The sequence below is a fragment of the Eumetopias jubatus genome, unplaced genomic scaffold (genome assembly GCF_037043125.1).
Source record: "Eumetopias jubatus isolate StellerSeaLion01/CBP00866 unplaced genomic scaffold, mEumJub1_p1.0 scaffold_7, whole genome shotgun sequence".
NCBI lineage: Eukaryota > Metazoa > Chordata > Mammalia > Carnivora > Otariidae > Eumetopias > Eumetopias jubatus.
The window spans coordinates 76,036,858-76,063,747 of record NW_028274813.1 but is presented as its reverse complement, the minus strand read 5'-3'; the positions used below and the strand labels follow the sequence as shown (position 1 = coordinate 76,063,747).

Here is a 26,890-nt window from a genome sequence, read left to right as displayed (position 1 = left end):
TCCCACACAGGCTTTTGCATGGATGCAGCTTCCTTCCTTGTGTCCCACCAACCTACCCTTTACATAATTGCCTCAACACTCGCTTTTTATCATGCCCATCCTTTTCGCTTCCTTGTCACTGTTGTGTCAATTTATGACAATCTACCAGCCCCTTCTGGGTCTGTCAAATGTCTGCATGTCTCTGTAATTCATATATCCTTCCTCTCTCACCTTGGCTTCCCCTTCCTCCCCGTCACTGCCTTTCCTTCTCTCTCCCCATCTCTCTGGCACGATGAATCAGAATCGCTCCGAGCATTTATTATGAACAAATAAATGGAGTGTATAGAGTTGTCGATCGCCTCTCTCCATGGCAACACATGAGGGAGAACTTCAGAATGTGTTTCAGGCTGATTAGAGTAACATTTGCAGCATTAATTTAAGTAACGTGTACCTAAAATTTTCAAGGCTGTCACATCTGCCTCTCTTGTGGAATGTGCTATTTAACCCTTTCATTTTTCCCCTTTTGACTCTGGCCTTATGGGAGGAGAGAGTTCTTGGGAGTGCCGCTAATTTGGCGGTAATATGTCCATTCCTATGTCAGCCCAGCTGGGCCGGTGCAGTGGAGAGGCTCTGGAGACAGGAGCCTGGCCCTGTTTACCTCTTCGCTGCTGACTTTCAGGAAGTCACTCCCCCCTTCCTGGTTTTTGGGTCCATCATCTGTGAAATCTTGGGAATTAGAATAGACGATCTGAGATCTCTTCCAGCTCTTCATATTCTTCACCTCTGTGATAGTCCGTGTGTAGCTATGACCCACACCAAAGGGGGGGCAGTCCCTCTGAAAGTTGAGAGACTCGACAAAGAACTGTATTTGTGAGAGATGATCTGTACAAGAGGTGTGGCCCAGAGCACATTTTTAAATATCACCCTCAGATTGCCCACCTCAGATGATCCAAGGGTTTTTTTTTCCTTCTGTGACATTGAGTTTAAAACAGAGAGCTAACTTGGTGATGCCCTGTCTGCAAGGCCAAAATGAAAACCAAACAGACTAGTAGCAAAACCATCCAGAGGAATAGTCTCAATTCTGTAACATATTAAGGGACCAGTGGCACTCAGATCACCACCAACTAGAACCAGGATACTCTAACCCAGAAAGAAAGGAGAACCCACTTGGGGATTATAACCTTGACACCTTAAGTGGATTGCAGTAGTATTCCCCAAAAGCTCACCTGATCATTCTCCAGGACAAAAAACAACACGAACTAGTAGAAATACCTAATGGCTCTTTGGTGGATTGGGTTGTTCAGTAGTTTTGGACAACAAGTAGTATGTCTGCCACATTGTACTAATAAAAGGGAAACTGAAGGAGCTCTCTTGGATGAGTCAGGCTGCAGCGAGCCTCCCCGATGCTAGTGGAACAGTGGATGATAAGATGTCCACAGGCACAATGGACATGACCTTCACCTAACCTTTCCAGAGCAGGCTCTTCTTGCTCACTGCCCTAAACTTTGCTGAGGGATCAGATAGCTCAGGGGTATCTCCTGTTTCTGTTCTAGGATTCCAGTCAGATCGAGCTGCTGAAGGAACTCTTGGATCTCCTTCAGGACATGGTGGTGATGCTTCTGTCCCTCCTGGAAGGTTGGGCTGTTTGGTATAACTAGGCATTCACACAACTGTAATTGGTCTGAGCACTAACCGTACTAATCATGCAGATTATCCTTCTGGCAGGTCGTTGATGCCATATGACATTGGTTAGAAAAACCAAATTTTCAGAAGCAAAAAATGAGTGAGGGGCACATGGTCTGATGGACAAAGCCTGAAACCAACTCATTTTATGTTAATAGGAAAGCCAGAATGAACTGGGGAAAACCTCCAAGCTTTGCTCTTCCCTAACCTCTCCCTCTCCCCATTGCTTTTCAGTACATCTGGCTGCCAGTGTGTATGCCAGCCATCTAGTTGGGCACCCTACGAGGTCTAAGGGGATGAGAGGGGCACCGCTTATCCCTATGTGTCCCCAGTAATCTGATAACGAAACCACTTCCCAGGCCCCAGTCCAGAAAGAAGGGACTGGCGTGGCCACTTCCTTCTTCCCTTTGTTTCTTTCCCCCTTGGCTCCTAGTGGTGTAGTCTTTATGGCTTGCTGCTCCCTCTTACCCATTTCCAAACCATCACGGTCAGAAAAGAGCCGACTGATTGGGCAGACAAGTTTTCTAAAAATAGCTACCTGACCAGTTACATGATGACTTGGGTTTATTTATATATCTGTATGTCTTTTTGAACCTGCCTCACAGGGAATGTGGTAAATGGAACTATTGGCAAGCAGATGGTTGACACACTGGTAGAGTCATCTACCAATGTAGAAATGATCTTGAAATTCTTTGACATGTTCTTGAAACTTAAAGACCTAACCAGCTCAGACACCTTCAAAGAATATGACCCAGATGGTAAAGGGATTATCTCCAAAAAAGAGTTCCAGAAGGCCATGGAAGGGCAAAAACAGTACACACAGTCAGAGATTGACTTTCTCCTTTCGTGCGCAGAAGCTGATGAGAATGATATGTTTAATTACATTGATTTTGTAAACCGGTTCCATGAGCCAGCCAAGGACATAGGGTTTAATGTGGCAGTGTTACTGACAAATCTCTCCGAACATATGCCAAATGATTCTCGCCTTAAGTGTCTGTTGGACCCAGCAGAAAGCGTACTAAATTACTTCGAACCCTACCTGGGACGCATTGAGATCATGGGTGGGGCCAAGAAAATTGAGCGCGTTTATTTCGAAATCAGTGAATCCAGTCGAACTCAATGGGAGAAGCCCCAAGTGAAGGAATCGAAGCGGCAGTTCATTTTTGATGTGGTCAATGAAGGTGGAGAGCAAGAAAAGATGGAACTGTTTGTGAACTTCTGTGAGGATACCATCTTTGAAATGCAGTTAGCCTCTCAGATCTCCGAATCTGACTCGGCAGACAGGCCCGACGAGGAGGAGGAAGAAGATGAAGATTCATCTTATATGTTAGAAATTGAGGGTGAAGAGGAGGATGCCAAGTCTTTTGAGTCTGCCTCTGCATTTGCCATGGCCTGTGCCTCAGTGAAGAGGAATGTCGCCAACTTTCTGAAGAAGGCAACCTTGAAGAATCTCAGGAAGCAGTACAGGAAGGTGAAAAAGATGACTGTGAAGGAGCTAGTGAAGGTGTTCTTCTCTTTCTTCTGGATGTTGTTTGTGGGGCTCTTCCAGTTGTTCTTCACCATATTGGGAGGAATCTTTCAGATCCTCTGGAACACAGTGTTTGGAGGGGGCCTAGTGGAAGGGGCAAAGAACATCAGAGTGACCAAGATCCTGGGTGACATGCCTGACCCAACCCAGTTTGGTATCCATGATGATGCTCTGGATGCCGAGCGGGCAGAGGTGACTGAGCCAGGTGTGCCACCTGAACTAATTCACTTCGTGAAAGGTGACAAGGGAGATGCAGATATTATGTCCGATCTCTTTGGATTCCGCCCAAAGAAGGAAGGTGGCTTAAAGCATGGGCCCGAAGGGGGTTTGGGTGACCTCTCTGAGATTATTGGCGAGGATGAACCCCCTACACTAGAGAGTACCGTCCAGAAGAAAAGGAAAGCACAGGTAAGCACAAGTTGTTTCTGTCATCTCTTCTTTATGCCCAGAAATGGACTTGCTCTCAGTTCTGACACCAGTTCCCTAGGCACCAACATCGTGTTAGATGCCAGCCCTTCTGTACCCTGATCTTGCAATTCTCTGCCGTGTCTAGGAAAAGCAAGACCCAGAGGGTTGTCTCAGGGTCTAGTTGCTGAGTGGTCTTCAGTATACATTGTGGAGGCCAAACCTGATGGTCTTCCACGACTTTATTAGAAGGTTAGTCCTCATGGTGCACAGGTTCAGTGAGTGAACAGAAAGCATAGAACACCAGGGAAAGGTTTCCTTCACTATCCAAATGAGAGTGTTCCTATAAAAACCTGTCATAAGCTGAAATGTCATAAAGCAAAGAAGCATTTATCGTTTCATAAAGGTAAAAATCCTTTTTTGATTTCTTGCAGTTAGCATAGGCAAGTCCTAATGGGGGTCTTTCATAAAAGTGAAGTGGCATAAAGCATACTTTCAGATAGTGGGAGAAACCTAGGGAGCATAAGGGGAGACCTTTCTTTTGAGATGGTACTTCTGCAGTGTCCCAAATGGTCCAAATGATATCCTTTAGCCCAGCATCATGCTTGAAATATTTTCATTCTTGAGATGCACCTACTATCCAGTGTGGACTTTGAGTCAGTTGACTAGATTAAGGGAATAACAGTCATCCAGAGCCCCTTGGTCATGGAAAGTTCTGGGTGTTCCCCTCTATGGCAGCCTCCAACTCACAGCATCATTCTAGCATCAAAGAGAGACATGTAAAGACATCAGAGGCCAAAGACAAATTTTATTCATTCATTTCATTAATATTTATTGAATAGTTAATATGTACTTCCCACTGTTTTGGGCTCTGAGAAGACAGCGGTGAGTGAGAAGTGCATTGTCCCTATAATTTAGTGGAAGAAAAATAGACATTGTGGAAGTCAGTACAAGCATGAAGAATGTTAGGAAGGAAGAAGGCCAGATAAAGGAAAATGTATAGGAGAGAACTCTCCCCTAATTTTGGAGAGTCTGGGATGGAAGCATCAGAACCATAGGCCTTCATGCAATATGAATTTATTTACTCTGTTTTGCTCTCCGATGTAGCCCCAGGTCCCAGACAGACTTTGATACATAATAGGGACTCATTCGAGGCCTGTTACATACCAGGCTGTGTTCATAGGATCCATGGGAATACATTGGTTAACAAGAGACAACACTTTTGCTTTAATAGATCTTAACTTCTAGTGGAAGAAGACAACAAATCAATAAGATAATTACCATTTGTGACACGTGCTGAAAGAAATGAACAAGGCCACGTGTTACAAAGTGAATATGGGCCCTACTATGAATGGGATGGTTAAGGAGACTTCCGAAAAGGTGCCACATGAACCAAGTCCTGAAGGATGGCAGGCCCAGGAAAGACCAGGGCAGTCATGCTCCAGGGAGAGGAGTGGCTTGTGCAAATGTCATGGTGCAGGGAAGGATTTGGAACGTGCCAGGAAAGAAAATGAGGTCTGGCTGTTTAGGTGTAGGAAGTAGCAAGTCAAGTGGTATAAATAAGACAAGGATGGAGAAAAAGGCCATGATCACATAGGCCTTATAGGCCTCCCTGAGGAGCTTGAATTTTATTCTAAGTGTAATGGTCATCAGTCAGAGGGACTGGGGCAGTAGTTAAGAGGATTGAAGACAAGGCAGGAATTCTGTCTGGTGGAAGCAGCTTGTGGGTTGGACCTGGTGTGATCTGTGTCCCATCCTTCCCTGACCCCATGGAACAGTACGACCAATGTCGTGGGGTCCTCACGCAAGTTTTTTCTGGGTATTGAATAATAGCAAGACGACTGAGTTTTTAAATTTGCAGTCTTTGCGTTGGTATTTCTCCAGAGTGGCTTACACTTGCAACCTGTGATCCTGAGGAAAGCAGAGGTACTCCGAAGAGAGAAAGCCATGGGCATGTGCAACCAAGCAGATGAAAATGGCCAACGCTCTACATGGCTCATGACTATGATCCCTTTAGTTTGAGGAAAACTTGACTGATTGTTATTTTTGTCCAGGTAGCAGAGATGAAAGCAGCACATGAAGCAGAAGGGAGAGTGGAGCACGAGAAGACAGAGTAAGTTCCTGGTAATTTCGGCTACTTGCAGTGCTGCGGCAGGTAGTTCTTAATGACATCTACTGTTGTATTGCTGTGCTAACTAGAAATCTTGATTTCTGTTAATACAAGAAACAGGTATTTTGCAAGCCCTGGACACACTTCTTTTTACCCCAGCTGTACAATAAACATATTCCATTAACCATGTTAACTTTGTCATTGCCCTAGAAGATCAGAATTTCACCATCTGGCCAAACAAATCATTGAACACCCACACTTAGCAACTTCATATAATTGTGGTGGTGGTATCTAATGTATTGAATACATATTACATGCCACGGTCTGTGCTAAGGTCTTTTTCTATTTGTTTTTAGAGAGTGCAAGTGTTGGGGGGGGGGTTGGTAGCGAGGGGCAAAGGGAGAGGGAAGGGATCTCAGGCAGACTCCCCGCTGAGCTCGGAGCATGACACGGGACTCCATCCCACGACCCTGAGATCATGACCTGAGCTGAAATCAAGAGTCAGCCGCTTAACCGACTGAGCCACCCGCTTAACCGACTGAGCCACCCAGGCGGCCCAGTGTGCTAAGGTCTTTTATACAGTTTCTCACTTAATTCCTACCACAAGCTTAGAAGAATAGGTACTATTACTAATTCCAACGGTCTTTAAAAATAAGGACAACTTTTCTGAAGGGAAAAAAAATTTGTTTAGCCCCATATCAGAAGAGGACTACAAACACATTGACAACTGACGCGCCCCTATGACCGCAGCTCCTCAAAGCAGCATCGGTCATTACATGCAAAGTTGACATCCAGGCACTGTGGGGTGATACAGACTTGAAGTTCCCACCCCCCGGGAATAATGACAAGATTTCTCTTTAATTTAGTCTCCCTCCCTGGGCCAGGCCTCCTGCTGCCCTTCCATGCCGATGGGTCTCTCGTTCCTACAGCCTGGAAGACGGGGAGAAGGAGGATACAGCCAAAGAGGAAGAGCAAGCCGAGGCCCTGTGGGCAGACATGACAAAGAAGAAGAAGCGACGGCGGGGCCAGAAAGTCGAGAAGCCTGAAGCTTTCATGGCTAATTTTTTCAAAGGGCTGGAAGTCTATCAGACCAAGTTACTGGTAAGCGCTCCAGCCCTGGCCCCGCTCCTGACTCAGACCTCGGACGAGTGGCCACATTCCCTTTCACTGTTCAGGTCGTTATGCTTCTTCCTCTTTCTCATTCCTCTTACTTTCCTCTTGCCCTTCATCTTCTGGTCCTGGTGTGTTGGAGGAAAAGGAGAAGAAGCTAACCTGTGCAAAGCCAAGCGCTCCAGCCCCTCTACCCAGCCCGGGATGCCCTGTGCTGTCCGCAGAAGGGTGCAGATACCTCTTTCTAGCTGGTTCTTCATGTGTGTCATGTGCAGACTTGGCTGATTGTAGTCCAAAATTCAGAAGTAGCTGGGTCATCTGGGATGCAAAAAGAATATGGTTACGTTAGGTTCACCCATTACTCCTCAAAAGTTATTCCACAGGCAGTCAGCTCTCAGCATAGCTCGTAATGTCCTTTCTCTGCACATTGCCTAGTGAGGGACAGTTGCTGATGGCCAGGACAGCGTCACTGGGGAGAGGCCCCTCCACAGAGAGCTTGAGAGCTTTCCCCAAGCAGCTATCATTCCAGTCCTCAAGGGCTAGTTCTTCTGGGGAAGATGGCAGTGGGAATGCTGCCCCTTGAGGGGGCAGAGGCAGAGGCTCTGTGACTTACAAAGGGATGAAGACACTAGGCCACAGACTGGCTACCTCCAGGCTGGGAGCTACAGGGCTCTTCAGTGGGCCTTGAATACTCATAATTTCCAAATACACTACTTTCTGAGTGGAAAGTGCACAAGCGCTCGCACGCACACACACCCCTCCGCAGCAGCATTTGAATCCTCTGGGGTGATGTGTTTATAGGCATTTGGTTCCCTGAGGGGTAACCCAGAGCAGGGTTCCCTTAAGCATCGTTCTCAGCAATTTTTTTTTTTTTAATCCATGTCCCTGGTTCCTCCCCAAATAAGTCATAAGTCCAGTATTGTCTTAGAGGAGTGATTACCAACGAGTAGGACTTCTCTTGTGTACACTTCTAGCCAGAAAACGTCTTCTGTTTGAAGGAAGGCACGTCTCTTTCCCTTCTAAAACTCTTCTACTCCTGCCTGTCCTTTCCTTTTCAGCATTACCTGGCCAGGAATTTCTACAACCTGAGGTTCCTCGCTCTGTTTGTAGCCTTCGCGATCAACTTCATCCTACTCTTTTATAAGGTGATACCGCATTCAGGGCTTATTTACTAAATAGACTATATTCTTTTTTAAAATCATAATAGAATGTATGCTCTTAATTAGAGCGAAAATGTGAGTATCTAAGGAAATTTCTAAGACATTGGCTTCTAAAGGGATATGGTCTTTAGCAGTGCGGAGAAGGGAGACACCACTTGCCAGGGAAGCCATTTTGGGCACTATGTCCAGAGTTCAGGCTTGTTCTAGTCATTACTTCATAAACTCTCCAAATGTGTGTTGGGTACCTCCTATATGCTGGACCCTATAATGGGCACTGTGATGTATCTCAAAATGAGTAATAAATATAGTTCTTTCCTTAAAGGATAAGGTAACAGAAAGCCATTATCATTGGCCCATAGGTTAGAACCATTATGAAGGAAGAATTAACAGTAGTTGGTTTTTGGGATATGGGAAAAAGGGACTGATCAGGATAAATAAAGATTTTGAACATTGGTAAGTGGGTCTCATAGACCATAGGCACATAATAAATGTTAGTGGAATGAATTCATGAATGATAGGTTCTGGATTCTCGACATCGTCTTTATCTGGCTATCCTAACTTTGGCCTGTCTCCCTTTCTATCTAAAACCACCAATCTGACTTTTATAAAACCTGCTTTTACCTACATCAACCTGCCACTAGGTTGAACTAGTAATGGCTTTCCATTGCCTGTGGAGGAGAAATGGAGGTCCATAGAGGGGTGTGGCAAACCTCGGGTTCAAACTTACCAAGGCGGAAGTGACTGTGGACAATTGTCCCGGCAGAGAGCCAGCTGGCGGTGGGGCTGCAGGGGGAAGCCTCACGGGTGTGGATCTGGGGGCCATCTGTGTCGGAATGGCAGTTGAAGCCATGAACGTCACAGGTGTCGAAAAAAGAATGGAGACTGTTGAGTGTGCGTGTGTGCACACGTGCGTGCACTTGTACATGTGTGTGTTTGTGTCTCAGCCTCCTCCCCAGGCCACCCCCTTTCAGAAATTACCTCCTGTGGCATAGGGATCACGGCGTAGGTAGTGCAGTGTTCCTAACTTTGAAATTTTTTGCTTTTTGGCGGGGGGGGGGAGATCGTCTTTGTCTCTTAAAAATTGTGTTCGTAGTTATTAGAGATACTGGGGAGTCCTAGGAATAAGTTCCGTAAAACCTCATTCATTCAGCAGGTAATGCTGCATCACTACTCTGTGCAGCAGATGCTAGCAAGCTCAACGGGGCGGGGGGGGTGGGGAGCAGAGCCCAGTGTCAGAGGCTCTCTCTGATGTTGGTAAGAGAGTGTGTCTTGGGCCAGGTCACTGAAGAACCTTTAGAAGAAGAGACAGAGGACGTTGCAAACCTGTGGAATTCCTTTAATGATGAGGAAGAGGAAGAAGCGATGGTGTTCTTTGTCCTGCAGGAGAGCACTGGGTATATGGCACCAACGTTGCGGGCCTTGGCCATTATCCACACCATCATCTCTTTACTCTGTGTGGTGGGCTATTACTGCCTGAAGGTGAGTCACTGGCCACTCTGAATCTAATGGGACTCCTTAGGGAAGACAGCATTTTGAACCCAGCCAGGTCTTTGTTCTCCAGGACTTTGCTGGTGGACTGAGGTTCGTGGAGCAGTGGCACTGCCATCACTGGGAGCGGGTTAGGACTGCAGACTCTTGCCACACCCTGAGGCTTTTCTTTCTTTTATTTTTTTTTTAAGGTTTTTTTTTTTTTATTTATTTGACAGAGACACAGCAAGAGAGGGAACACAAGCAGGGGGAATGGGAGAGAGAGAAGCAGGCTTACTGCGGAGCAGGGAGCCGGATGTGGGGCTGGATCCCAGGACCCTGGGATCATGACCTGAGCTGAAGGCAGACGCTTAAGGACTGAGCCACCCAGGCGCCCCACCCTGAGCCTTTTAAATCAGAATCTACAACTCAGCATGCCTCCCGGGGGATCTGTATTCACACTAGTTTGAGAAGCCTTGCTCTGGGAATCCCTTTTCAGTCACTTCCTGTTGACTTTCATAGGATTAGAATCACCAGGCTAAGTCACACGTGGGGCTAGTAATGAGAGCTCCTTCTGATCTTTGAACTTAGGTTGGAATTTTTATAAAAATGCTGTTCACCTTTCAAAACGTATTGGGTTTCAACTACTTGAGATAGCAGAAGAAAACTTACTGATGAGTTACTGTTTCAGTTATCCAGTGCTAGGTAACAGATTGCCCCCAAAATTTAGTGGCTTAAAACAATTACTTTCTCTCTCTGGTTCTCTGGCTTGACTGGGCACACTTGAGCAGTCCCTCTGCTCTGCGTGAAGGCAGCTGTGTCAGCCACCATCTGTCCGCTCAGCTGGGCTGGACTGTCCCTGATGACATGCTCCCACGCCTGCAAGGCTGACAAGGGAGCAAACGGTTGGAAGGCTGAGCTCAACCAGGGTAGCTGGGCCTCTCTGTCTCCCTGAAGACTCAGGGCATCCCTGAGTCACAGGGTCAGCCCAGAGTCACTGACACAGAGGAGGTGAGCGGGAGCCACACCAGGGTACGACTATCGGGAGACATAGTTCACTGTGGCCATCCTCACACGCTACTACGGTTATATGAATCTTCATATATGTGTATGAATCCTGCTATCCTATTTTTGGTGTTCCAAGTCCGGTTCTGCTACTACGCTACCACATCTTTTTTTCCTCATTGCATTTTTTTTCTTCTCTGAATTGGAAGTCTCCCTGGCCATACACCACACCATCTTCCCCCTGGGAAGAGTCCACAACATGTATTCCTATCCTTGTGGCTGTCACTTCCCCCCAGTGAACTAGAGTGTTCTGCGGGAAGTCTAGCTGCCCCGTTGGGGCAACCACATGCCCCGACCCACACTAAGGACTCCTTTGTAATGATGAAATCACAGAGTCTACAGCCAGGCTGCCTGGGTGGGACTCCCAGCTCTGCCACCAATCTCACCATTCCTCTGATTGCTCATCTGTAAAAATGAGTGTTATAATAATAACACCAACTCCAAAAAGTTGCTGGGGGTATTAAATGAAGCAGTATGTATAACAGGACTCAGAACCCCAAATACAGTAACCATGAGAGCGTGCTAGTGGTTTGCCTTAGTCCAGCATCCTGGGGCTCAGCTTGTTGGATTCGGTGCAGATTATCACGGGAACCTAGAGAAAACAAAAGGTAAATACTACCTAGGGAATAAAGATGTGGAGGTCCTCCTTACAAGGGTATGCAAACCCTTAGGAGACTGAAGGGGGAAGTGCTTCAAATCCCAGAGATGAGTACTGCTCTAACCCGTGGTGGTGGTGGTGGTGGTGGTGGTGGTATTATTATTATTATTATTCAGAATCCTTCCCGAATACAGCAGACGTCGTTAGTCAAGGCGGCTTTACCTTTGCTTTCCCTCCCACATCATCCATTAGCAAGCAGCAATCATTGATTCCTCACAGTGTGCAAATGCCTATTATTAGCCTTTGCTACCTTCCTGTCGTTAGTCTTTTATCTTCTCTGTGGTGTTTTGTCATTTTAAAGAGAAAAAGGGCAAGAAGTAACTCTTTACAAATCATTATCTAAATTTTGTTTTTTTCTTGGAAATAAAAAAATAGTGTGGGGCATATGGATATCATGAGCTTTGAGAAAGAGTCACTGGAAGAAACCATTTGGAGACCCAGGCCTGAGGAATGTCACCATGTAACCAGTGGCTTTCCAGCCGCATGACAAGCCCTGGCTCTGCCTGCATTAAGCTTTCCTGGCTAGAGGAGCCCCTGGCTGCTCACGTCCTGGGATTTCAGTAATCTCCTCTGACCTCACTAACTCTGTCCCTTATTTGAAGTATGTGTGTCTGGTGATGGTTGGAAAGTGGATTACTTTCCCCTCCTTCTCTGTGTACCTTTTTGGTGGTAGGTCATCAAAGCCATGCCACCATCTCTAGGCTAAAATGACAGTGACAACCAGAAGAGAATGAGGAGTGATTGTCGGGAACCAATAAGTGTGCTACTCTCAGGAAGAAAACTTAGTACTGAAAGACTGTACAGAGCCCAGTGAATCCTCTCCTCCTAGCTAGCATCAACCAAACATCAATGCCACGAGATGAATATGACCATAGCCATTGAAGGGGGCTGGAACATTCCATGGTATTTCTGTGGCTGTCCAATCCACTCTAGAATAGTTCATTTTCTTTCTAAGTCTTGGCTCAACTCCAGTCTAGGAGTCCTAGGGGACCTAACCTATTTGGCCCAGGAACTGGTCTAAATATGGCCTTCTTCCCAGGATGGGTCAAGGAGCCCAGTTTGTATTACTATCAGCTATTCAATCCAAACCTTGAAGGGTGGCCCAAATGAAACCAGCTTTTTGGAGAGGGAGGCGTATTAGCCAAAGGAGTGAGAAGAGATTTATTTGGCTTTAGATCTACACCTAGGCACCCTAAGAATCCTACTGCAAAGAGATTCATGCCCCAGGGGCACCTGGTTGGCTCATTCGGAGGAGCATGTGACTCTTATCTCAGTGTCATGAGTTCAAGCCCCAGGTTGGGTATAGAGATTACTAAAAAAAATACATTTAAAAAAGAGAAAGTGAGAGAGATTACCGCCCTTAAGTTGGAAAGGCTAATTTGTGGGGAATGCTTGGGAGAGGGCGCTGTAATCAGAAAGCCTTCTCTGAGTAACCAACGCCTTCCCACTCCTAGGTCCCTCTCGTGGTATTCAAAAGGGAAAAAGAAATTGCCAGGAAGCTGGAGTTCGATGGCCTGTATATCACTGAACAGCCCTCTGAAGATGACATCAAGGGGCAGTGGGACCGCCTGGTAATCAACACACCGTAAGTGTCACCCCTCACCACCATCCCGAAAAGGAAAAGGAGTCTGTACTGTAAATAAAATGACATGTTCTTAACCAGCTTCGGAGACTGATTAATATAAACCTTTTTTTTTTTTTTTTTGGTTTCTAGGACTTATTTTCTCCACTGCCTTCCTAGTAAAATAGCCTCTTGCCCCTCAAACACTTGTGTGTATCTCTAAGCATTTAATGGGGGACAGAGGATGTGATCAGGGAGTGCTAAGCATATTTAATTAAGACCAGATGGTCCAGTACAGTATGACTTAGTTTTCCATGTTCAAGCCATACAGAATGTTTCCCCGGCCCGGGGGTTCTGAGATCGTCTGATCAGCTTCTCCAGAGCTCCCGTCCGGCACAGCAGTTCCATGACCACACCCCTCTGAAGTCTTCTCAGACAAGTAGTCTGGTTGGTAATAGAACTCCTGCCATTATCACTTGGTAGGCAGTTCCTTGGGCAGTTAAAATAGGGCCATGGGGGGGTGGTTACCACCTGTGGCGCACAGCCTGCTTTGTTGGAAGGCAAGTGTATAATTAGTACTGTGGTGGGAAAGAGCGTGGATTCTCCAGCCACAGGTGGAAGACCAGGTCAGCTCTGTAAGTTGTCTGTGGGCAAGGTAATGAAGCCTGCTGAGCCTCGATTTCCCCTTCATTAATAGAGGCATGAGAATACCACCTCCTGAAGTCCAGGAGGATCAATGAATGCATGTTACATGCTTGGTACAGTGCCTGGCGCATGGTAGGCATCAAGCTTTTCGTCATTCCCTTTCTCTACCTGTTCAAAAAATGGCCATCACCATTAGTGAAGGTAACGCCAATGTGTTCACAACTGGGAAAATCAGAGTTTCGAGATAAATTAAGGCGCCAAAAGAGAAGAGCTACAGGGCTAGATATGTAAACAGAGGTGACTGTGTTGAAACTCTTGACCTGTGCCAATTAAACCGTGCACGTTTGCCAACAACAACCCTGACCCCTGGGGGAAGAAAATCGCTCCTGATCCAAAGATGGTCATGCAAACGAGGGAGGCAGCTCTATAAAGGCACAACTGAGCTCTTTAAAATAGTCTCTAGAATGGGAAGATTCTTCTCTTGGTGTGGGGGGAGTGAGCATGCAAATCGAAATCGTGTCCCTGCTGCATGCAGGTCCTTGCCAATCCCCTCAAATAAGGGAAACTACAAAGCCCGGTTTCTGACCCTTTGTCATCACATCACAGAAATTTTGGATACTATTAAATAATGTGATTCTTTGGTCAGCTGTCTGCAATTATCAGTAATGCTTGTGACACAGGTGATATGGCCTAAGAGTCCCAGTAAAAAGGCAGTTTAAGATCTAGAAATACAAGTATCTAAGGAGTTAAAGAGACGAGTACACTAAAACGTCCCAACAAGGATATTTGTTATTTTTTTTATTTGAAGGGACTTAAATGTCCATGAGCATAAAGATGCATAAATAGCTGTTTTAAAATTTTTAGATGGATGAATCTTTTTTTTCCACAATAATGGCATCATAGTACATGCAGAGCTTTGCAGTAACCTACTTTTTACGGTTAACTATATACCAAAGAGAGCTATCTTTTAGTTTTATATTATTAAATTCACATATTAAGAAAATATAAAATGTATATTTTAAGTATAATAATGAACTACAAAGTTTTAAAAATGGAACCTTGCTCATAGCTTCCAAGCCCCGGATGTTCTCCCTTGATCATAACCTCCCCAACCCCCACTTAAGTACTCTCCTGGCTTTAGTGATAGTCATTCTTTTACCACTTAGGTATGTGTCCCTAGAAGCGGTCTTTCACATTGACTATTTTTGAACTTTATGGAAATGGAATTATGCTATACGCATTATGCGGTCATACTTTTGTTCAACACTGCATCTGGGAACTCATCCATGTTGATGTGTATAGCCATAGTTTGGTCATTCTGAAAACTAGCATTTTCCATTATATGAGTATTTATCATGTATATGTCATGTATTTATCCATTTTCCTGACAATGGACTGTTTCTACTCTCTGGCTCTTACAAACAGTGGGACAATGAACACTTTTATACCTGAGGCTCCAGTAAAAGGTTTCTCTAGAGTAGAGACCAGGAAGGGAATTTGCATAATAGTAGGAGATGCAAATGTTTGTCTTGATTTACATTCCAACCATCACTGTATGTGAGTTCCTGCTTCCCTGCCTCTGCCTCACTTGTTAAGATACTCAGATAATTGTGCTAATTCGATAGGTGTGTAATAGCATCTCACTGTGCATCTCCTTCATTTCTAAAGAGGTTGAGCATCTTGTATTATTATTTTTGACCATTCATATATAGAAGTGGTTTTTTTTAAGATTTTATTTATTTATTTGACAGAGAAAGACAGTGAGAGAGGGAACACAAGCAGGGGGAGTGAGAGAGGGAGAAGTAGGCTTCCTGCCAAGCAGGGAGCCCGATGCGGGGCTCCATCCCAGGACCCTGGGATCATGACCCGAGCCGAAGGCAGATGCTTAATGACTGAGCCACCCAGGCGCCCCTAGAAGTATTGTTTATTGATACATTTCCCTTCTGGAGGTTCTGTTGTCTACCTCACACTTTAAGGATTATTATCAAGTAAAATTATGTTTTCTACCTTCAAGGAGCTTACATAACTAATTAGGGGACAAGAATACTCAGACCAAAGTAAGATCATGTCTGTGAAATGCTCTTTCCTAGAACCTTCAGTCACTGACCCTGTGGCATCACTTGTGGAATTTTCCACTTAGGACAAAATGTGACCAAGGCTGAGTTGTATGTTATGGACCATTTGTATAAGGGATTTAAGAGAAAGGAGATTTTAGTGTGGACAGAGGAAGCCTGGATTGATTTTTTTATTTGCTTTGTTTATTTTAGGTTCTAAATGTAATACATGAAAAAAAAATCAAGTAGAAAAGCGTACAAAGAAGAAAATCAAAATAATCATTTCCATGCCTCCAGAGATAAAATCTATTACCACTTTACTCTATAAACTCAGCATTCGTTTTTGCTTTTAAGTGACATTTGGATGTTTGAAACAAAGAGATTGCTTTAGCTTCCCCCTCCCCCTGTCCCTGCAAAAAAAAAAAATTTTGAAAGATTGTCAGCCTGTTGGGGAAGTGGCATTTGCTGAGGGTTATTCTTCTGAGAGGTCCCTGAATAGAGGGAGGTCCTCACTTCCTTATTACCAGCTTGGGTGGTCTTTATAGGAGACTACTGTGTTCCAGCGTCAATAAGAATGGACTCAAATTAAGGAAAACTGAACTAAGAATGCATGCACCAAGGTCCAGAGATTCCTTGGCTGCAATCTAGACTCACAAGGAACTCTCCCAGGAAAGATCAATCATTGTGGAAGGGAGAAAAATCTTTTTTTTTTTTTTTTTTTTTTGAGAGAGAGAAAGAGCAAGCACTCAAGGTGGGGAGGGGCAGAGGGAGAGAGAGAGAATCCCAAGCAGGCTCCCCACTGAGCACAGAGCCCGAGTGATCTCATGACCTGAGCCAAAATCAAGAGTTGGATGCTTATCTGACTGAGCCACCCAGGTGCCCCAGGAGAAAAATATCTTAAAATGATTTTGCCAACATACCTGAAAGTGACAGTTCCTCCTGGACTTTAACACTTACAAACTCTTTGCAGTGGAACTGGTAAAAATTACTAGGCTGAAGAAAGACATTCTTCTGAGGGGTTAGGGATGGTATGGCAGGGGGAACCACCTCCAAAAGACAGAGGGATCTAATTCCCTGAGAAAAGCAGACCCCACAGGAGTTATATAGGGATGGAGAACAGAGTGTAAGAGCACTCTGGTTAAGAAAAACCCCACATACATGAACTAAAGGGATTCCCATACTGGAAATGTCATCAAGTTAGGGACTTTGTCTACACTTTCCACCACTGTATCCCTATCACCTACCCTGGGTACCAACATGAAGTTAGGTACTCAGTGAATGAAGCCTGAATGCATGTGTTTTCCTCTAGGGTTTTGTTTCTAGTTACACTGGGATCAAGAAACATGTACCTGCTTCTGTCTAGTCTACCATCACAAATCCTGGCTCTTTACCATAATTTTGAGGCAGAAAATGTAGAGTGGCTCTCCAGGTGTTTCAGAAGTCAACACAAAGAAGGCCATAGATCAGTTAGATCTGTGATGACTCTGAGCTTCAATCAGTCTGAATTCTTGAATGAGTGGGACAAAACCCAAGGAGATCCTAGATCCAGACACAGATCGCATAGCTTCTTGATGTGTTTGCCTTGATATTAAGAACCTCCTCTTTTCATTTTCTTTTTCAGATCTTTTCCTAATAACTACTGGGACAAGTTTGTCAAGAGAAAGGTATTCCTTACCATTTGGTGGGGGTGGGGAGGTGGTTTCCATGACCACCAAAGAAATGTAGATTTTTTTTTAAGTTCTACATATACAAACATGAATAAATCTGCTGTTGTTTTTATGATGGTATCTTGAACAGAGTAAGTCACAGAAGGGTTTTTGTCTGAACATATGTAGGTTTTGGCTCCATTCCTATACTCCTCTGCTCTAAACAGCTTAACACCATCACTACTTTCTGCATACTAGTTTTCTTCTCCCGTCCGAAAAGATATCAGCTTGAGAAGTGGTTTTCACTTGGTCTCTTTCGTTTCTGTTTTCTCCCGGGGCTATTTTTTTTCCTCTTTATTTTCCTGTTGCATTTTGAGTCGTGTCTTCATCAACCCCCTTGAAAGAGCCCAGAGTGCAGGGAAGCTCTGAAGACCTTGGGGCCAGAGACAGCACCGTGCTGCGCGGCCCAAGCTCACCCTGTCGTCCTCTCTCTCCAGGTGATCAACAAGTACGGAGATCTCTACGGAGCAGAACGCATTGCTGAACTCCTGGGTTTGGACAAAAATGCCCTTGATTTCAGCCCAGTCGAAGAGAGCAAAGCAGAGGCGGCCTCTCTGGTGTCATGGTACAGAGCTTAGGGGTTCAAATCCCAAGTCTGGCCCAAGTGGATCCTTTGTTTTTCCAGTTCTCTTCAGTTTGCCAGAGGGAAGGCCTGCAGCACACCCATGTGCACTCAGGCTCTGGTCTGGCTTAGGGGTTTTCTTCTAGCTTCTGACATATTGGGAGAACACAGCCTCAAAAAATTTAAAGACCTATCAGCTTTTATGCCTGTTGGAGCTGAAAGAGAAAGACTAATTAAAATTTCAGGATGTGTTGATTCAACCATTCTCGGTCTCATGGGGAACACATACAACTTGATAAAGCTCAGAGCTGTGTTTAGATTATTAAACCTGAGAGAAAAAACTTAATTTTCCCCCTTATTAAACACTTAAGTAAAGTCTGACATTTATAAGTTTTAAAATTTTTTTGTTCCCCTTTAGGCTGAGTTCCATCGACATGAAGTACCATATCTGGAAGCTGGGAGTTGTTTTTACCGACAACGTGAGTATGACACCCAGAAAAACAAGATTCTGTACCGCGGAATCTATGTCACTGGATGCCATAGGGCCACAAGCTAGGGTGGGTGCCAGGAAGATTCAGGGCTTGCTTATCAAAGATGGAGGGCCTTCCCGGTGTTGGGGGAACAGTAGTGGTGGAAGGCGGATGGGCTTTCACTTGGCAATTCTTAGGCCAGTTGCAGCACCTCAGCTCCTCAGTATCCAGGGGAAAAATGGTTTAATGGGCCCATCATGAGGCACGAATGCCTGAAAGGTTGCTGAATCGCCCCTCCATCCTTCCTCCGCAGTCCTTTCTCTACCTTGCCTGGTATACAACCATGTCAGTCTTGGGCCACTACAACAACTTCTTCTTCGCTGCTCATCTGCTGGACATTGCAATGGGCTTCAAGACACTGAGGACTATTCTGTCATCTGTAACTCACAATGGCAAGCAGGTATTGGGGTTTATACTGTGCAGAACAGGAGAGGCCTAGATATGGATAGGGGAAAAAAAGCCAACATGTGGTACACTAGTGTATGCCAGGAAGGTATGTGTCATGGTGTATAGTACGCCTTTCTTGGCCAAACACATGAACTAGTAGATTGTTATTGCAAAACTGTAACCATCACTTAAGAGACATAAGACCTTGATGTAGAAACCCTGAACATTTAGATCAACCAGGAAAAAGGGGGAGGGAAGGAAGTGATGGACATATCAGAATCGCTCTGGAGACCTTTTCTGGTTTACCCTTTCCTCCACGAATCTGATACATTCCCTGGGGGTTGGTAAGTAGGCTATGCAATTAGGAAGCTCCCCGGGTACTTCTGATACATGCTTCTGATTAAAAGGAATCACTTAGACATTACACACACACACACATACACACACACACACACCTCTGTATCTGTCTTTATAGACATGGCTATGTCCAGCCTCATCTATATCCAGTCTGTTTTTTACGGTGTTGCCAGGGTCAATCCCTTGATTAAAATCCTCTAGTGGCTCCTTTTGTCAACAAACTCCTTAGCATTTCATTCCTCATTAAGTGTAACTTCATAAATGAGACATGAGTTCCCTCCCATCTCTAAACCTTTGTGTAGGAGAGGGAGTAGAGAAATAAGTTTAAATGTGTCAAGATTTGTACAACCATTATGGAGAACCGTATGGAGATCCCTCAAAAAATTAAATCTAGAACTGCCGCATGATCCAGCAGTCCCACTTACGGGTATATACCCAAAGCCAATGAGAACACTATATCAAAGATACCTGAATTCCCATGTTCATTGAAGCATTATTCATAATAGTCAAGAAACGGAAAAAAAACCTAAGTGTCCATCAATGGATGAATGCATAAAGAAAATGTGGTATGTACATACAATGGAATATTAATCAGCCATAAAAAATGGAAATCCTGGCATTCACAACTACATAGATGGACCTTGAGACCATTAATGTTAAGTGAGAGAAGCTAGACAGAGAAATACAAATACTGTATGATCTCACTTATACGTGGAATCTAAAGAAACTGAACTCCTAAAACCAAAGAGTAGAATGATGGTTGCCAGGGTTGGGGGAAAGGGGGTGTGTTGGTCAGAGAGTACAAACTTTCAGCTATGAGATGAATAAACTCTGGGGATCTAATGTAAAGAATGGTACTTGTAGTTAAAAATACTGTATTGTGTATTTGAAATTTGCTAAGACAGTAGATCAGAAGTGTTCTCACAGTCCCCCCCCACATACACAGTAATTGTAACTATGTGAGGTGACAGATATGTTAATTACCTTGATTGTGGCATCATTTTACAATGTATACATATATTAAATCATCACCTTGTACACCTTAAAAAAATAGGGATTCCAACCAGAAAAAAAATAAGTCAAAATTGACCTTTAATTGTTCTAAAACGAAAGGTGTTGGAATCAGATCTATAAACACGGAGAACCAATGGTTGCCAGAGGGAAGGGGGTTAGGGGTTTGGGCAGAATGGGTGAAGGGAGTGGGAGGCACAGGCTTCTAGTGAGGGGTGAATAAGCTGTGGTAATAGAAGGCTCAGCGTAGGGAAGACAGTGGTATTGCACCAGCATTGTATGGTGACAGGCGGGAGCTACACTTCTGCTTAGCACGGCGTAAACCACCACATTGTACCCCTGAAACTAATGTAACATTGTCAACTATACTCAGAAAAATTTCTAAAAGATAAAAGGTGCTAGATCATCAGGTATTAGGGTGGTTTATTTCCTCTAGGTTTCTGGTAGTAGCAATAGTCGATGTTTCTTGTTTGGGTTGATGATCCTATAAAGTCAGTGTTTCCCAAAGTGTGATCTGTGGAACACCAGTTCTATAATATGTTCTTTTAGAATTTTTTCCTTCCCCTTTACTCAGATATTGAAACTTCGGTTTTTATTGATTTAGCTTAATGACATTACAAAAAGTGTACCTTAAATGGAAAGCTCAAACAATGAATTTCTTATATGGGCTTGCTAAATAAATTCTGGCAAGATTGTAAAACAAAACAAAACTGTGCCCAGCTTGTGCCATGGGCCAGGGACTGTGATAGGCTCACAACTACCTTGTAAGGTAGATGTTATGCTCACTCGACAGCTAAGAGGACTGAAGTTCAGAGAGGCTAAGTGTCTTCCCCAAGACCACACAGCCGCTAAGTGGCAGAACTAACCCATTTCTTCCTTGGTGCAAAGCCCAGGTTCTTTCTCTGTTTCTAAAACCAGATGCATTCTGTGAGATCTGCTGTCTGAGGTTTGCTAAGTTATTATTCATCATTCAAAGAAGCCTCTGAATACTTTTCTTCTGATATTTATCTCAGTACTCATGCCTACCCCCTTTTGTGCAACAACTTGAAACTCAAGAGCAAAGATCTTATCTTCATAATGACTGTGATCTTCATCGCTCCAGCTCAACCGCCAGTCCCTCATATGGGCCAGATGAACAGGTCCTGCATCATCCTCATTCAGAGTACTTCCTCCAGCCAAGAAATAAGCACGCCCTATGACCCCTGCAAAGGTTCTAGGCAGATTTCTTGATTATGGGAAAAACGTCACTTCGCTAAACCATCATAAATAATTCTTATGGCAGCTTCAAAGCTGTGACAATTATCCACTCATGGTCATTGATGAAAACATGTAATACAGGGACACCCACGAGTCCAAAGAACCTTTAATTTCTTTAGAAGCAGCGTTAGAGTAGAAGCCATATTGTTAAATCTCCACTCACTGCTATCTCTGCAAAAAAAGCGAGGGCACCCTTCTCCTCGCTCTGTCACTGTTCAATCCTTAAATCCCTCCTTACATTGCTAAGGCCCAGTGCCTTGGCCCCAGTATGCATCTGCTCGGGCTGCCATCACAGAACCCCAGGCTGGTGGCTTAAACAACAGATTTATTTCCTCTCAGTTCTGGAGGCTGGGAGTGTCTAAGATCAAGGTGGGTGGGGGTAGACTTGGTTTCCTTCGGAGGCCTCTCTCCTTGGTTTACACCTAGCCACCCTCTTGCTTTTTCACTTGATCTTCCCTCTGTGCCTGTAGCTCCTGGTGTCTCTTTGTGTCCTAATCTGTCCGTAAGAACTCCAGTTAGACTGCAGCAGGGCCCATTCTAAACCCATCATTGCAATTTACCTCTTTAAAGGCCCAATTCAGTCACATTCTGAGATGCTGGAGCTTATGAATTTGGGGGGAGACAGAATTTAGTCCACAACCCCCACCACCATTAGTCTTCTCCCCATAGGCCGTTTTGTCCACCTGTGGTAGGACCGCCTTTGCTGCCACCCCTCCTCTGTCCCCTTCCCACCTCACCTTTCTTGTTACCTTGGAGTCTCCTGAGAACCTCCAAGAGTGGAGAAGACTCACCTTCTTTCTCCTGTCTCCCTCCCACCCCCAGCTGGTTCTGACTGTCGGTCTCCTGGCCGTGGTGGTTTACCTCTACACCGTGGTGGCCTTCAACTTCTTCCGCAAGTTCTACAACAAAAGTGAAGATGACGATGAGCCCGATATGAAGTGTGACGACATGATGACGGTGAGAGCCCGCCCCCAACAGATTAGAATGGAATACAGGAAGAAGTGTCCCGGACAGACAGATGGAGGGAGATAGGTTGCAGGTGCACTGGTCTAAGCCCAGGTGGAAAGTGGAAAGAGCACACTGCAGAGTGGGAGGGGGGTGGGGGGGGGGTCTCATCTATCCAAGCTTGTGTTAAAGACGCAAATTACCTCTATCTGAATGTGAACGGACCTGCATCTAAATTTCTTGGAAGTCAAGCTTTGGTCCTTTGTCTCTGAGATCTGGGGGGTCTAGTCCCACGAAACTTGTGCTCAATTTATTGGGTTCTTTCAGAAAAACCACTATCATCTGAAAAACCGTCAGCGCAGGAGGAGAGGGGAGGGGAGGTGGGGGTTCCTGTCCTGCCAGCCACTTGTGGGCAAGAAAGGCACAGCTCCAGGTGAGCTGGCAGAGGGAGAGCACCAGTGTGACCGGCCCGCGTCTCCTCGCTGCCCCTGCCTTTCCCCGGTCACTGCCTTTCCCTTTGCACCTCACCCCTCCAGGCAGGACAGAGGGCGGTGCCCTGCTCTGGGAGCCAGAGCCCAGATGCCTACACTGGCTCACACATGCAGCCCGGAGGAGGAAAAGTCCTCCCGCAGACACTGCAGGAATCCCTGCCCTCCCGGGTGCACAGAGGATGCAGGAGGAAAGGAGGCCTTTTTTGGAGGTGGCACTTTAAATGAAGGCAAACTCCCACCTGGCGAATGCATGTTTATCAGGGCCCAGAGTTGTTTTAACTTACACATGCCCTACATGAACTCTCTCATAGGTGTCAAATAGTTCAAACCTTTTTTTTTTTTTTTTAATGAGCAAAGAATATCTTTTAAAGGCTAAGTGCAACAAGTCTTGCCTCCTCCCGAGACCCCACCCTGACCAGCGGGCGTAGAGGACAGCTGCTAGCCATGCGAGGACTGACATCACTGAGGAGCGCCCTCCCCCTGCCTCACAAAAGAGCTAATATCCTAAAAAAAAAAACCCTGTGGCTTTGACCTTAACTGCCATTATTTTTCTTCTCCAGTGTTACCTGTTCCACATGTACGTGGGAGTGAGAGCCGGAGGGGGCATTGGAGACGAAATTGAAGACCCTGCTGGTGACCCTTACGAGATGTACCGCATTGTCTTTGACATTACCTTCTTCTTCTTCGTCATTGTCATCTTGCTGGCCATCATTCAGGGTATGTTGCCAGTTACGTTAAGTATGAGCAGGGCTTATACCTAGTGCTTTATCTTTCGGTACTTATGACATTATCTAGAGAGGTTTGTACATTCATTTACTAGTTAATTTATTGAGCATATACTATGCATGCACGTGGCTAGACATAAAGCCAGAGACACACCCAGACACTGACACAAGAAACCAGAGAATCTGAATGGAGGACCCCCCCCACACACCTCTTTTCATCCCCGCTCTGAACTGGTTATCACCTTCTCACTCTGCTCCCTGGAGATCTCCTGAGGCTGGTGGTGTCCCACAGCCGGTCCTCCCAGGCAGTGTGGTGGTGAAAGAGCAAAGAGAGGAGCCATGAGAGAGTGACAGGATTTTTCTTTTGTGGGGAGGGGTACTGATATTCTAGTCAATAGCTTGTGAGGAACTAGAGAAAGACCGTGATGAATTTGAGTCATGCCAAGCTGAGGTACCTATAAACATGCAGGTGTTGAGGGCTAAGAAGCCGTTAACTGTAACAGGTCTTCCAAGAGACAAGTCAGGAATGGAACAGGAGGGAAATAATAAATATAATAAGTACACATAAATATAAATACAGTACAAAAATGAAACAATACAAATGGGATCCATCAGCGCTGGGGGTGGTACTCAAAAATCTGAGTGTAGAGGAGACTCTCCGGAAGGAGAAACAAAGAAACTGAGGAGGAATCCTGATCTATATCAACGCTTAAGGAGCTGGAGAAGAGGAAGAGCCCACAGGGACGACTGAAAAGAGAGTGGCCAAGCACCGCAATAGAACAGGGACGGACTGGGGGGAGCCAAGTGGGTCAGGGAGTAAGCTGCTAGCACTGTGCGCTGCAGAAAGGTGGAGCAAGACAAAAGGTGAGAAATGGTGAGCCAGGATGCAGCATTTGAAAACACAACAATTTTTTTCTGATTTTTGCTTTACTAGGTTGGCCTGATAATTTTTTTTTTTTTTTTTTTTACACAATGTGGCCTCTACCATTGAACCTCTGCCCTGAGCCCCGAAACACATTACTGTAAACACTTTATCTGTCTTTGTATTTAAAAATACCAGGTCTTATTATTGATGCTTTTGGAGAGCTAAGAGACCAGCAGGAGCAAGTGCGAGAAGATATGGAGGTAAAGTTCGACTAGCTCCAACTCTATTTTGGTATCTTACAGCAAATGAGTTTTTTAAATACTCGGGTCTGCACTTACATAGGGCCAGTCTCAGGCAAATGACCGACAAAGTTTGTTTGCTGTGCCTGTCCTCTGTGCCTGGCTTCTGCTTCACCCTCCCCCACTAGCTAGGAGCTAAGGATGTGACACTGTGAAGGAGAGGACTAATGGCGAGAAGCATTAAAGAGAGAAATATTTTTTCACGGTCTCTCCGTCCGATCAGAGATCATCACCTCTTTCCCACCTGCCTGTAATGTCGCGTGTACTAACGCCTTTACTACTTCTCTTATTCGTCTTAGACTAAATGTTTCATCTGTGGGATTGGTAATGACTATTTTGACACGATTCCTCATGGCTTTGAAACACACACCTTACAAGAGCACAACTTAGCCAACTATTTGTGAGTATCCGTGGTCAACAGAGGGGACAGTGGCTGGGGAAGGAACAAGAGAGTAAAATAAACAGTTATGTCATACGGTTCCCCTGTGTGTGTGCCCTTTCTGCCTATTTCTCTGAAAAAGTAGAGGCAGTTAGGAAAAAGGTAGCCAAAATGCTTCCTCACAAGTACCCTTAGCCCAAGGTTTAGGAATGGTAAAAAGAATTTCTCCTCACAAAAAGACTAACCAAAGTAATATTGTCTTTTTCTCACTTATTATACTTTTTTCCCCCTTGTTCCAGGTTCTTCCTGATGTATCTGATTAATAAAGATGAAACAGAACACACGGGTCAGGTGAGAAATAAAATGTCTTAATCGTACCCCTGCATTAGGAGTTTCCTTTTCTGAAGTCTTGAGACGCAACAGAGCACAGGATGTCTGAAGTAGACAGATGACTTCATTAGTCTCCAACGTACATTTTTCCTCTGCATCATTCCGCCATCTCTTTGTGACCTAAGAAGCCAAAATCCTCAGGCAACTCCAATCTCTTCCTAAAGACTTTCTGGTTATCCTTCCCAACTAACACTGACATTTTCTAAACCCTTATGGTTACCGCTTCAGAGTAGAACAGCTGGAGGTGGGGAGAACGTTACAGAGACAAAGACAAGGAGGAGCTGAGTGGGTGGCTCTAACAAAGAGAGTAAAATGGTGTGAGAGACAGCCTGAGAAAGACAACCACCTCATGTGTGGGTGACACAGGGAAGGTGGAGGTGTGGGTAGTATGAGTGAAAGTATGTGTCAAGAGGGATTCTGTGACTAAGTATGAGAAACAAATGCAGAGATAAGAGAACAAAGGGAAGAAAAGATAGATAGGTTATCTAATACTCAAACAGCATCAGATTTGTGGGAAAACTTCACAGCTCAGACACTTGAGAGGCAACTGGTTCTAAGATCTCCCTTCAAATGCTCCAGGCATCTGCCTGAGCCAGCACTCACTATCCCTTCATTGTGTGTTCTTCTGCCTTCTACCAATTACAAATGGCATAGAATCAGCCTATTGCTAGATCTTTAAGCATTTTTACTTGGAATCATTGCATTGTGTTCAGTGTTTTGGGGGTTGGAGAATGACTTTTTGCTCCTAAACTAGCCTGGGCTGGGAAAAGAGCAAGGAAGAAGGTACTAGTTGGGACCCATCACCCTTCCCCAAGGGAGACCTACAGAGTAAAAACCACCTGGGTTTGAGCTTACTGTGGTTTAAAAAGAAGTACCCTTTGTTCCCATTATTTCAGGAATCTTACGTCTGGAAGATGTACCAAGAAAGGTGTTGGGATTTCTTCCCCGCTGGTGACTGCTTTCGGAAACAATATGAAGATCAGCTTGGATAAATCAGAATGAAAGAAACTGCACAATTCTGGATGGTCAACTTCCAGTGAACTAAATCCTTTTTACAGTTCTGCAAAACATTTGAAACGTGACCTATTCTAATTGCCTCCCTTACAAGAGGATGTGTTTATTACAAATACGTGATATTTTGGAGTTGATTTGGCTTATTGTGCCTAAGGGACATATCCCTGGGGGACACAACCTATCAAAATGTTAAAAGATGGCAAAAAATCAAGGAAACTATAGTTGAGAATACCTTCAAGGTTTTCAGTTCTAATGGAACTAAGTCGTTGCAATGATGTCATTGAGGAAAGGACTAGAAGTATGAAGTCTTCAACGCACAATACTGAAATTTTAAACACTTGAATGTCACATGACAGTACCCACTAGTAACTCATGGTCTGAACTACTAAAAAATCATTTTAACTGCAGTCAAATTTCTCCCATGGTACTTGCTAGTGAATGTATTCAGAATCAGCTTGAAAAGCTTTAAGCAGTTAAAGAAATAGAAAAAAAAAAACCCAACACTTTGTCGACACTGAAATATCGATTAAGTGCCTTAAAATCTCTT

The 26,890-nt window shown here is 44.8% G+C and overlaps 1 protein-coding gene across 1 annotated transcript in view; it reads left to right on the top strand.

The window, feature by feature from the left end:
* RYR3 (ryanodine receptor 3) overlaps positions 1 to 26,321 on the top strand; it is a 364,573-nt gene extending 338,252 nt beyond the window's left edge. Inside the window, exons 89-105 of the mRNA XM_088025080.1 lie at positions 1,533 to 1,614; positions 2,268 to 3,598; positions 5,650 to 5,708; positions 6,635 to 6,806; positions 7,874 to 7,960; positions 9,254 to 9,454; positions 12,620 to 12,750; positions 17,047 to 17,089; positions 17,569 to 17,696; positions 18,112 to 18,172; positions 18,477 to 18,623; positions 22,058 to 22,192; positions 23,232 to 23,388; positions 24,457 to 24,521; positions 24,860 to 24,960; positions 25,239 to 25,290; positions 26,226 to 26,321. Coding sequence (XP_087881206.1) covers positions 1,533 to 1,614; positions 2,268 to 3,598; positions 5,650 to 5,708; positions 6,635 to 6,806; positions 7,874 to 7,960; positions 9,254 to 9,454; positions 12,620 to 12,750; positions 17,047 to 17,089; positions 17,569 to 17,696; positions 18,112 to 18,172; positions 18,477 to 18,623; positions 22,058 to 22,192; positions 23,232 to 23,388; positions 24,457 to 24,521; positions 24,860 to 24,960; positions 25,239 to 25,290; positions 26,226 to 26,321 — 3,048 coding nt within the window. The remainder of the gene's footprint in view (positions 1 to 1,532; positions 1,615 to 2,267; positions 3,599 to 5,649; positions 5,709 to 6,634; positions 6,807 to 7,873; positions 7,961 to 9,253; positions 9,455 to 12,619; positions 12,751 to 17,046; positions 17,090 to 17,568; positions 17,697 to 18,111; positions 18,173 to 18,476; positions 18,624 to 22,057; positions 22,193 to 23,231; positions 23,389 to 24,456; positions 24,522 to 24,859; positions 24,961 to 25,238; positions 25,291 to 26,225) is intronic.
* Positions 26,322 to 26,890: the final 569 nt, after the last annotated feature.